The sequence below is a fragment of the Cynocephalus volans genome, chromosome 8, assembly GCF_027409185.1.
Source record: "Cynocephalus volans isolate mCynVol1 chromosome 8, mCynVol1.pri, whole genome shotgun sequence".
In the NCBI taxonomy this organism is placed as follows: domain Eukaryota; kingdom Metazoa; phylum Chordata; class Mammalia; order Dermoptera; family Cynocephalidae; genus Cynocephalus; species Cynocephalus volans.
Window position 1 is genome coordinate 135,010,359 of NC_084467.1, and position 13,068 is coordinate 135,023,426.

Consider the following 13,068-nt stretch of genomic DNA (forward strand, 5'->3'; position numbering starts at 1 on the left):
AATAAGTAAGTGCTAACAAATATGGTAGTATTTTATGATAATAAACTAACATGGAAGAAAGCCAGTAATTATATATCCCTTGTAGAGTACTCATCAAGAGGCAGCTATGTGATGCCAGAATAAAGCAGGCTTTATAAAATGGGTCCCTATTTCTAAGCACACTGGGATAGTTTCAGAGTTGAGCAACAGACACTTTTCTATAAGGCTTTAAGTTCTTTACTAAGACAGAAAGCTATTTTTATTTATTTTTTAAAAACAATTTTTTTTTTGCTTGTTGGTTTTTTGGCAGCCGGCCAATAAGGGGATCCAAACCCTTGACCTTGGTGTTACAAGGTGGAGCTCTAACCAACTGAGCTAATGGGCTGCCCTGAAAGGTATTTTAAAATTCAGCCACTGTAGAACAAAAGGATCTCAGATTTGGTGCTGGGCAAAATAAAGGGACAGCTTTCTGTTTTGAGAATAGCAAAGGTCCCTCATTAATACTTTAACCAGAGTTTACAAATTGGAAATGACATTATAATGGGCCCTGTAAAAGGGAGAATTACTTTCTTGAATCATCTGAAAATTTCTGGGAAGGTTCTCACATTCTCCCCTTCATAGGCATGTCAAGCAAGATGGCTTCACAGTTAGTCATAGGCAATAAGCAGGTTTTACACACCTATGGATGAAATTCTTCTTCTCTAGGTACTCCATTGCAGAAGAGATCTGAGTGGCCATGTAAAGCAGTACAACTGCAGTCACTTCTTCTCGGTTGCATTCTCGGAGATAATCAAGCAAATTCCCATATGGCATGTACTCAGTCACAATGTAAAATGGTGGCTCCAAAGTACACACACCTGATAGTTGAAGAACAGAGCTTGTTTTATTAGTATGTATTCAAACACTCCAAACCACTTTGGCCAAGAATAATTTGACAATTTTTTAGGTCTAGTTCAGCAGTAATTTCTTCCCCTCTTACTACCACATTCCCTGAAATTAATGTAGCAAAAATTAAGAAGTTGGTTGATAAGGGAATCTTCATTTCCATTATATTGTTCTCTTGAAATTCATATACCTTTCAGTATTTGCTCTTTGAGCAAAAGCACAGTTACTTGTATTAACTAAATAAGAGACCACGAAGACCACAATTTCTAGAATTCTGTACATGCCTATGATTGCCCTCCTCAACTGTACGCTGACAATGCTTTTCTAAAAGTAGCAGCAATTGTGCATATATTGAAGACTATGTGAACCCCAAATGTAATGATGCTTTGTAAAAAGGTTTTAATTGTTTACATTATCAAGGATTTCACCGATATATGGCAGATTCCTTAAAGGAACCAATAAGAAACTATTTCCTTTGGGATAGTTTGGCTCAATTTGAACGTCCAAAGAAATTGGCCCTATTTTTAAAAGGGGAAAGGTTTATTCAAAGGTTTCTTTGTAACAAACAGCTGAGAAGCCAATCTATCACAGTAGAGCAATCCCTGCTTGTAAAGGTAAACTGAGGGGTATGGTCACATTATTTTAAAAAGTTTTTAATTGAAACATAAGTGACTGTACATTTCTGTGGGGTACAGCATTGAATATCAATACCTGTGTGCAATATATGATTCTCAAATCAGAATAATTACTATACTTATCATTACACAATGTAATAATTTTTTGCAGTTACAATTTTTATTCTGCTTCTTTTCAACAGTCTTTTGTTTAATGTGTCTTTATTTAGCAAAAATATTTCATGATAGTTATTGGTTTGGTACAATTTTGAATGGTTCTGAACTTTGAATCTGGGGCAATTACCACAAGCTGGGTGGTTTTATATACAGAAATCAATCCAGGCCACTGTTTCTTGGGCTATTTTTAAACACAGAACTACTAATTAAAATGACCATTTACTGAAGTGGATTCACACTTGGAGATTTTACCATGGTGATTCGCGAGGAATTTGGAGATAGCAAGGGGCTGGAGGGCTAGCATCTTTGAGGAAATCTATGGTTCAGGCAAGCTTCCTCACCTAATAGTTGTACCAGATTAGGATGCTTGATTTCCTTCATCACTGCAGCTTCTTTTAGGAACTCTTCTACCTCCATGGTATCTTCCTGGAAAAAGAGAAAGGGAAGAAAGAAAAAAAGGAGGGCTAAACCCCTATCTTAATCATTTGAGTCAACTCACAATCCTAAAACTTCAGCTTTAAAAGTAAAAGGGAGTGTCTTTTTAATATTTTAGCATATTACTTTAAGAAATCTTATCACAACCCAATATGCTCTACAGAAGTCTGACTAAGAAAAAAAAATGTCCTTACATTTACCCAATATTAGAAACTGGAGTAAAAGTTAGCAAAGTGAACAAAATTGAGTGATCATATCCTATAATTAAACTGAAACTTGGGAGACTTGGATAATTCAGTTCTCTGATAGTTTACTCCTTCAGATATCTCAGTCTTTGAGTGAGGAGACAGAGCAGTCAGCTGTTTACATGTTTATTTTCCTTCTTCTTAAGGGGAGCAATGCATGTTTGCAAGTCTTTACTTATTGTTTCACATCAGAATATGCTTAATAAACAGAACTGACTACCACTCACAGCTGAAGAAATGCCCTTATGAGTGATAGTCCAGAGTGACTAAGGCCCTGGGTGCATCTTCAAATGAGTGACAACCCTGTAATTTGATACTAGGATGCTTAAAGAAGAGATAGAGTAGCATCAGGAAAAAGATTTCTGTGAATATTAAGAAGAAGAAGAAGTGATCTAACTGCATGGAGATGGGGGAGCAAGTAGAAGGGAGATAAAGGACAGAACAAGAGCTCCGTGATTCTCACATAATGCATGAAGAATTCTCTCTACAAAGACTTGTTCTCAGGAAGCAAAACACCTTGTTTTGCCTTTGTAACTTTTAATTCGCTTCTAACCTCCCACTACAATTTAAATCAACAGCCTCCAGAGACAAACCTTTCCCACATGTGGGTTTCACTGCATTGCAGTGAATAATCTGCCACTGTCTTGTCAGCAATGGCACTAGGGTTAATCATCACAGTCTGCTGATGTGCTTGGCACCAGTGGGTGGAAAGTGTTCCAAAGTTAAAAAAGGGCACGCTGATATTTCTCAGTGACTCAGCACAAAAGAAAAAGATGCCTAAAAACTGTAATTCTCAGCAGCCCACCTTCAGTGTTTTCACAGCAACTGTAAGGCTGTATTTCTTCCAGACGCCAACATAAACCTCTCCATATTGACCGCCCCCAAGTTTGTGCTTCATGGTAATATCTGTTCGTTCCATTTCCCATTTGTCATGGATGGGAGATACACCATAGACTGTAGGCTTATTACACTTGGGTGCTGGGTAGTGTAATGTTGTCACCAGCCCATCAGCCACTGTGGAGTGATGGTGAACAAGCTCTGCCAATGTGCTAAAACGGCTCTCAGCAGTCACATATACCTGGTGAGAAAAAGAGAAAAGCTAAACAACTAGAAAAAAGATTAAGAATTTAAAAAAAACCCAAAAGCCCATAGTTCACTGGCCTGAATATATGAAGATAGGAGGTTATTTTGACATGAAAGATTTAATACGAGGTAAATGAAAGAGTCAAAAGATGATGGCAAAGGGAAACACAGAATCTCAGTTTAATCTTATTTAAACCACCCTTCCTATTCTTCTAAATGAGCTCAGCCTTGGGGAAAAACTTGTAAGATCTTAATCATCAAACTCATTGGCCTTCAAATATTTTTAAGCAACAAGTCTGTGGAACCCAAACATATGACAGGTAAATGAAGAGACACTCTGATTAAGGCAGGCAAGTAGGTACTTAGTCTCCTGTAAAAGTTTGTGAGATACATGTAAAAATCTTGCACAGAATGTAATCTGAAAACCCGTTTTAGATTTTTTTTTGGTAAGAGGAGGATACTCAAATATCTTATAATTTTTGTATTATTAGGATGTGCTTTTGAGTGCCTAGGCCATTAAAAAAGAGCCACAATTTGATTTCAGAGCGTTGTTAACAAAATAGTTGCTAATTTGTGATATGGAACAAAAAGTGTAAAGTAAGACAGCAGTATTTGGCCTTATCTCCCAAGAGAGTTTGTTATTTTTCAAAAAGAAAGAAACTTTCATTTTATCATATACAGAAAAGTATACAATTCATAAGCGGAGAACTGACAAGTTTTACAAAATAAACTCACTCATGTAAACATCATCACCCACACCAAGAATTATAATATTACCAGTACTCCAAAGCCCCCCTGTGCCCTCCCAGCTATTTACCCTGGAAAGGTAACCACCACACTGACTTCTAACTTTTTAGGTTACTTTTGCCTGCTTCTGAACTATATACAAATAAAATCATGTAATATGTATTGTTTTGTGTCTGCTTTCTTTCACTCTCTTTAATTGCAATATTATTCACATACCATAAAATTCACTATTTTAATGTGTACAATTTAGTGGTGGTTTTTAGTATATTCACAAGGATGTCCAACCCTCACTACTATCTAACTCCAGAACATTTTCATCACCCCAAAAAGAAACCCCATATGCATTAGCAATCATTCTCACTCCCCCGCTCCCCTGGCAACCACTAACCCCTTTTACTCTGTGTGGGTGAGACACATCTACAGCAGAGGCCAGCAAACTTTTTTTTGTGAAAGTCCAGATAATAAATATTTTAGGCTTGTGGCCAGAGGGTCTTTGTCACAACTACTCAGTTCTGCCTAGTAATAGAAAGTAGCCATAGACAATACATCAACAAATGGGTGTGGTTGTTTTCCAATAAAATTTTATTTACAGGCTGGCTCATTAGTTCAGTTGGTTAGAACGAGCCTTATAACACCAAGGACACAGGTTTGAATCCCCATTCCAGCCAGCCACAAAAAATAAAAATGAAAATTTATTTACAAAAGCAGGCAGGTGGTAGGCTATGGTTTTCCCTGATGGTGTTGTGTGTAGCACTACTATGATCATTTCTGTGGTATGAGATTCCATTTTGTAAATATACCACAATTTATTAATCCACTCCACTGCTGTTAGATACTTGGGTGTTTCCAGTATTAGTTATCATAAATAATGCTGCCATGCACATTCCCATACGTATTCTGGTATACACTTGCACTCATTTCTGCTGGGTATATAAGTAGAAGTAAAACTGCTGGCCTCTCTCACATTATTATCTGATTCACATTATTATCTGATTCTATTTGGTTTAGTCAAGAGACAGCATACTATGTCTGTATAGTGGTGCAAAAGAGAAAGAAAACTAATCATTTATTTCCTACTCTGTACCAGCCATTATGTTTTACAGAAATTATTTCACTTAATCCTTACAACAATCCAATAAAGTGGGATTTTATTGTAGATAGGGAAATTGAGGCTTATGTAAGGTCACAAAGTTAATAAATGGCGTAGTTATAAAGCAAACCAGGACTGCTTATTCCAAAGCCTGTGCTTCCCCCTACTGTGCATATCACAGAGAGGGAAAGAATGGAAAAAAATAATTCAACCTAAATTTACTGTTCAATAGAAGAACAGACATAAGCCCATTCTAATAGTTTATGAAGTGTAACAGTTCCATTCTAACACATCCATTCTAACATGGTTGGTCTTCCCAACATAAAAATTGCTAAATGACTGAATAATCTATTTATATGAACATACAATAATGATCAACATCAGTCTCAAAAGTCTAAATTCATACTCAGTGAACTTTCTGGTAGAGATTATTCTATTTTTCAAAGATAGAAGGTTAATTTATAAATTCTATATCAATGTATGGGGTGCATATTTGCATGTTGATGATTAGAACAGCTAACTTATACAGCAGTTTCCTTCCTTCTTCACCTTCGAATATAGTTTATCATTAAATTAATACAGTACTGTTTTTAATTTCCATTACCATATTTTTTGAAAAGAGCAAGCTCTAATAGGCCAAATAACCCAAACTCACAAAGTCGGAGAATATTTTCTTCCGTGTCAGTCATAAAAACTATATTCCACTTTAGTCATTCTGAACGTTGTTTCTACAGAGCTGCCAGTCCACACCTAGAGGTGGTTACTGGCTGCTCTGGCAAATCTTACCTTGCCATCTGTGGTGGTATTGATCCTGTAGTGATACACACGCCCTTCGTACCTGAGCGAGATTGAGAGTTGCCCAGGGCTGCTCTCACTTTCTCGCACCAGGAAACTGCCATTGATTAGACTGCTGAGTAGGTACTCTGCTGCACTGCGTGATACTGGTCCATGGTACCAGGAATGTTTTTCCAGGCTGTTCACTGGGGTGATATAGTTGCTTGGCACCCAACCCTGTCCATTCTTAGAGCGAACTTCACTCCACTCACCATTCTGGTTGTAACCAAGGACTCGCAGCTTTTCACCTAGCCATGAGATCATCACAGAATGAAAGAAAAGATGTTAACATTTTATTTCAAACTGAAGCACTGTACTGTCAAACTTTAAATTCACTGAAAAATGAATCAGGAACTTTTATGCCAAAAATTTTTTTTTTTAAATAATGAAAACAAACTTGGGCCGGCCCGTGGCTCACTCGGGAGAGTGCGGTGCTGATAACACCAACGCCCCGGGTTCGGATCCCATATATGGATGGCCGGTTCGCTCACTGGCTGAGCGTGGTGCTGACAACACCAAGTCAAGGGTTAAGATCCCCTTACCGGTCATCTTAAAAAAAAAAAAAAAAAACTTGTCTACTTATCACACCCTGATTGATCTCTCTAGCTTGATCATCATAGCCTGACTGATCTCTTTAGCTTCTCTTAAAACCATAAAAGCAGTCAGAGAGTTTTCTGGCATTTATTACAGGTTTTTTTTTAAAGATGACTGGCAAGGGGATCTTAACCCTTGACTTGGTGTTGTCAGCACCACGCTCTCCCCGGTGAGCTAACCAGCCATCCCTATATAGGGATCCGAACTCGTGGCCTTGGTGTTATCAGCACCACACTCTCCCAAGTGAGCCACGGGCCGGCCCTGCTCCTACAGGTTTTCAAAGATTTATACACCACATAAAAATGTCCTTAGGAAACTCTATGAATAATAAGATAGTGTACTAAGAAAGATTACTCAAATGGTTGGATAATGACATGGTGCTCACTCTTCAAAAGAAAAATAAAAGTCACTTTCCCTCAAAACAGTTTATCAATGAATGTATCTCATATATATGGTTCAATGTTAACAATAATCAAGGATTGGGGATAAGACATGTGAAATATAAAGTTACTTCTAAATTTCACTTGGATCCAAAGCAACAAAAAGTGCGGGGTGGTCAGTGAGGACTCCCAAGGCACAATCTTTTCCAGGACGCAAGTTTAAAACAGTTATAATTTCCTGCTTTCCCTCCTATTCCCCATGAAAAATGAATTACTCCTATCCATTCCTCTAAAATTAATGTGTAGAAAGAGAAACTGACTCTGAAGTTGGAATTCAAACCCCAAGTCACTTAGTATATCTTTGCTATCAACTTCAATGTCCTTGAATTATCTATTAAAGTTGTGAACATCACAATTCAACGTTCATCTTGTCTCTATTCTTGCAGCAGACTAGAAGCTTCTTTGGTAAAACACGGAAGTTGAAAGAGATATCATTAGTAATAAATAAATGTTAATCTAAATAATCCTTGTAGTGCCTTAGGCTCTTGTCTCTAAGAGATGCAAACCTTCCTAGAGAGTTCACAACTATATCCTCAATATCGGAAAGCAGAAAAAAAGCCAAATCAATCAAAAGCACATGGCCCAGAAGTTATCAGGCAAGGCTATTGAGGAAAAATGCAAAATGATTAATTTGGAAGCCATCTATCTTTTCCCAATGGCCTACAGAAATATTTACCATGGGATACTTTCTATTAGACCCTACTATCTCACCTGAGACAACTGGATATGAGACATTCAGGGTGATAAAACACAATAATGTAAACACACACATACGTATATAAAATATACATATATACAGATAGATAGGAATGTATCTAGTGTGGTGGTGAATATGCACAAGTGCACGGATACTCACCAACCATATTTACAGAAAAAAAAAAATCTTGCTAGAAAAACTGAAGAAAGCTTGTTGCTCTGTAGCTTTTCTCTATTAGTCCACAAGAACTAGAAGTAAAGACTAAGTACTTTACATATATATAATATTGTTGCTTCTTAATAAAGAACTGGAAATGACAGGTCATCGTATTTAGGATACAGTCAAACACCCTAGGCTTTTGTTTGTTTTTCTCTTTTTGGCAGTTGTTAGGAAAATTTTCTACTATGAAAGTTTTGGCTACCATGGAAATTGACGGGGGTGACTAGTAATGATACAAACATTGACACTATAGGCAGAGGAATCCTACAGAGAACATTTGTTTTTTAAAATTCAAGCAAAATATCATCTTCCAGGAAGGAAATAAAATTAGTGTCATCTTATTTTTAAAATACTTTTTATCTTTTAAAATAATAAAATACTTTAGCATGACATTTTATATTAATAAGAACCTGATATAAAAATCTGGCATTTCAGAGGTTTTACAAGAAACTGTTGGCCATAAAATAAAAGGAATCTCAGTTCTTGAGCTGCACACAAGCGGTTGCTATAACTGGTAACTGAGGAATTAACAAACTTTATCAATGGTTCCTTGGTGACTGAGCTAACTTGGAAAGTACTGACAAGAAAATTATACCTAGAAAAGAATGTTCTGAGTCACTGCTTCACAAATTTCTCCACTGATGTTATCAGTAAAAGTAAAATAGAGTGTACTATATTCCAAAGAAACTACTGCACACTATAAAATTTCTTTAGAGTTCTTTGTTTTATCCTCAAACTTTATGTAAAATTTTCCTTCAACTATATAAACACTCCTACATTACACATATCATCACCATCCTGCCCCCAAAACTACCCCAAATCTTTAAAATTGACACTAGTAGATAATGTACTTTTACTTTTCTTATGCCTTTGAAAAATTCTGGCACATACACACATGTAATCAATCACACCCACTCTGGGACCCCTAAAAACTTTAGATGAGGGTAACATTCCTCGACTGGAGAGAGGCCTGTCTTTTTAGTTTGGTATATCCACTGCCATTTTATACCTCATTCTGAACCTTTCAAATAAAAGGCATCTATCTGACAAATAATCATTTAAGTTACAATTTCATTTCGTTAAAAATTATCCTGAAACACATTTTTTCCCAGTAGGATGTTTTCATAGGTTCAGAAGGTAAGAATAAGCTTAGGCAGACTAGCAATCCAATTCATGCACACAATGAGAATGTCCCCATACTCCTATTTCTTTCTCATAAAAGATCCACTATTTTTGTCCTTGTTTAAAAAATCAATAATGGGTGATTTTACTTGGTCGTGTTCTTAGTGTTCCCTTTTATTAAGAATTTGCCACTGAAACAAACTACTACTCTCTTGAGAATATTATTACAATAGAAATCCTTCCTACTATTTCTCTCACTAACCTATATAAACACATTTTCATTTTTTGGAGCAAGAGTTTCTGCATGAAGATGAGAGCCCAATGTTTCACATTCTGGACTCTTATCTTCATGCAGAAACTCTTGCTCCAAAAATGAAAATGTTTGTTGAACTAAATAATAAACAGTGTGCTTAGTGATTCAGTTGCTTACATTTTGGGTGCAAGTTCTTAATCTCACTGTAGACTGGTAATGAACAGTTCTCAGATAGGTAGTCACTCCACAGACAACATTTGAATAGCACTGGGGTCTGGCAACATGACTCATCTTAGTTAGCCACAGTTCAATTAGAATAGATGTATGGTAAATCTTACCTTTGTGGTAGATGAATATTGGCATATTACATATAATACAGAATTGTGACAAGGAAAGTTTATGTACTTATTGTAGAGTTTTTTTTCTAAGGTGCTTTATCTCATTTTATCCTTAATAAATCCTAAAAAGTAGACTTATACATTATAGGGCATTATCTCATACACAGGTAAAAAAGACAATGAACCAAAAGTATTTGCACCCAAATCACCTAGCTAATTTTAGTCAGTGGCAGAAAATAAAACAGGTCCCTTTATCTCTTAACCATTAATGAAAACTGAAAAGTGAGAGGATGTTACACAGAAGCCTCACCTTTAGTGATGCTAAGTGTGTTATCACCACTTGCTACAAAATCATAAAGTGCAACGAAGAGATTAGGGTCACTCTCAGTAGCTCCGAGCAAGTTCTCCTTGGAGCTCCATCTGATGGCTTCATTCAGTGCCTGGGGTTCAACATCACAAGCGTAAGGGCGGTGCAAGGCTTCTGAAAGACATAAAAAGGGAAGAGAATTCACAATGAGCTCAACAGCTGGAAATTCCTCCAAATTCAGTACATACACAGTATTTCAGCTGCTGGCACACACTAACAGCTCCAGACTGGGACAGAACTGTACAGTTTGTGGAGTCATGAAGAATGAGCAAACAGGCACTGTGTCATGAGGAAGCAATTTACTTGCTTAAAATATAACAAGGTAGTCAGGGAATAGACTACAAAATGAGAGGCCTGATTTATACACATTTGCCAAAATCAGACAAAAATAAATAGGAAAAGCAAGGTTTTCTGAAAATGAAAAAAAAGAAATGTCTACTAATATTATATAGCATATTGGATTTTTTTTTGTGGTGGTAGTGGTGGTTTTAAAGGAAGAGTAATGTTTCACAAGTCCTCCCAAACTACCCTTCATCCCTTACTCTCCCCACATAAAACAAAATTGTAGAAAAGACAACAGAGACTATATTTCAGAAATATGTACATATTGTATAAATCCAGACCCTCTTTTTACATATGGAAAAAGTTATAGAAATAGTGCTTGTAGAAAAAAAAATCCTAAAATTATCTGCTAAACAAAAGAAACATGTTTTGATTTAATACAAAATATTTGTGGCATTCCAAAATACCTTTATGTTACTATGCACTATGTATAATAGCTTGTAATTGCTCATTGTTTTGATAACAATTTTTTTCACTCTATTTCTTTTCATGGGCAGTGGATTTCTGTAAAATAACAATAATTTAATTGAAGGTTGCAGATATATATAACTACCAATGGACTTGTTGAGTTTCTACCGTGGTGGTTGAAACTTTTTAAGACCTGCTTCTTTCCACAAGGCTTTACCGTTCCTACCTTTAGTCATACTACATAAACAGGTGATCCTTATACCACCTTAATTAAAGACCACCTGATTCTTACAGCCCAGGCTGGTTATACAAAAAATACACTATTCTTCCAGGAGTGATTTTCTTGATCATTGGGACTGTTTTTGGTGGCTGTCTGCCAAGGCAAACAATCCAACTGTCCATGTCATGTAACAACACTTCTCTATTATGTCTCTCTCCCTCCATTCATTTTTAATTTTAAATTGGTTTTATCATATTTGAAGGAAAAAACCTTGCATTTGTGGTTTTATTTTGGTTCAAATCCATTCCCTCTTCTCCATCTCTATTGCCAATGCCTTAGTTCAGAAACCCAACGTCTCTCACCTGGACTACTTCCTCCAGTCTTGTCTCCCTCAAATCCATCCTCCACACAGCTGGCAAAGTGATCTATTTAAGACAAAAATTTGACCATGTCACTCTTCTTAAGCCTCTTCAATAGTTCATCATCAAGCTGAAGCCTCCTTATCATAAGCTTCCAGGCCCTTCATGATCAGGTCTCCGCCTACTTCTCCAGCTTCACCTCTTCCCACTCCATACCTCAAACTGTAAATTTTAACATATACCATGCTGCTTCTCACCTTTTGACCTTTGTTCACACAGTCCAGTGTATCTGGAATGGGTTCTCACCCACTCATTTTAATTTTTTACTCTTTTCTTCCCCGGAAGCACACAGTACTCATCCATTCATTTTATAACACTCGGCTCCAATACAACCACCGTTAGGACACCTCACATGCTTCTCCTCCCTGTGCTCTCAAAAGCATTACACTTGGTGCATTAATACCCTCTATCTTTATCTCTGTATTTATAATATCCTGTATTTAAGTGTGTTTTCCAAACTTCACAATGTGCTCCTTGGGGATAAAAACTATTATCTGTTTTCTATCAAGAGTTACATAATATGTGTTCAATAACTGGTAAATAGATGCCCAAATTATACAAAAATACACAATGAGATGTACATTAAAGTCACATTAACCATGTTTAAAAACTGACTTCACAACTACATGATACATGATATAGATAGAAATTCCTGTTGTAGGTTGGATTTGTAATTCTCCTAACATTTATAGTTTGTTTCACTTCATCATATTCCTTCCTTCTCTTAAAAGGAATATACAGAGCTGGCTGGTTAACTCAGTTGGTTAGAGTGTGTGGTGTTATAACACCAAGGTCAAGAGTTCGGATCCCTGTACCAACAAGCTGCCAAAAAAATAAATATATGTTTAAAATTCCACAGTTAATTACATTTTGTTTTACGAATACAGTCATGTGTTGCTTAACAACATGGACACATTCTGAAAAATGTGTCATAAGGCAATTACGTTGTTGTGTGAACATCATAGGGTGTACTTACACAAACCTAGATGGTATAGCCTATTGCACACCTAAGCCATATAGTACAGCCATATAATCTTAGAGGACCATTGTCATATATGCAGTCTGTGATTGACCAAAATGTTATTATGTATGACTGTGTTATAATAAACTTAAAGATATGTTCTGACATACTGAAAAGTTAATTTAAAGCAGTTATCCTGTTCCTTATTTAAATGCAGAGTTATAGTGAATGAGAACAGCCATATTATATACCAAGATAACCAATTTAGGACTACCAAATAAACAAAACACCATATTAAAAGAAATGGCTTAATATGCAAAATTACTCTCCATTCTTCCCCCCAAATCTGTTTTCACACAGCATTCCCTATCTTAGTTCATGGCAACTCTATCAGGTGTCTAGGCCAAAAACCTTGGAATCATTCATGACTCTTTCTTGCTCTCACATACCACATGTCACCACCATCATCTCTTACCTAGATTATATCATTAGATTACTGATTTCCATACTTTTAAACCTGCTCCCTACTGTCTATTCCCAACATACCAGCCTTTTTTTTTTTTTTTTTAATTTTTAATTTTTGTTGTTTTTGGCTGCTG

General features: G+C 36.3%; 2 protein-coding genes across 7 annotated transcripts in view; one reads left to right on the forward strand and one right to left on the reverse strand.

The window, feature by feature from the left end:
* TOR3A (torsin family 3 member A) overlaps nucleotides 1-13,068 on the forward strand; it is a 68,252-nt gene that overhangs the window by 33,348 nt on the left and 21,836 nt on the right. The gene's annotated exons all lie outside the window — the stretch shown is intronic.
* The window catches only part of ABL2 (ABL proto-oncogene 2, non-receptor tyrosine kinase), a 112,530-nt gene that overhangs the window by 17,705 nt on the left and 81,757 nt on the right, over nucleotides 1-13,068 (reverse strand). For 4 of the 6 annotated variants that reach the window (XM_063106220.1, XM_063106217.1, XM_063106221.1 and 1 more), the window contains exons 2-7: nucleotides 11,452-11,514; nucleotides 10,063-10,233; nucleotides 6,042-6,337; nucleotides 3,141-3,413; nucleotides 1,997-2,081; nucleotides 659-836 (exon numbers count right to left, since the gene is read on the reverse strand). In XM_063106220.1, coding sequence (XP_062962290.1) covers nucleotides 659-836; nucleotides 1,997-2,081; nucleotides 3,141-3,413; nucleotides 6,042-6,337; nucleotides 10,063-10,233; nucleotides 11,452-11,514 — 1,066 coding nt within the window. The remainder of the gene's footprint in view (nucleotides 1-658; nucleotides 837-1,996; nucleotides 2,082-3,140; nucleotides 3,414-6,041; nucleotides 6,338-10,062; nucleotides 10,234-11,451; nucleotides 11,515-13,068) is intronic. The other 2 variants (XM_063106223.1, XM_063106219.1) reach the window with 1 other exon arrangement.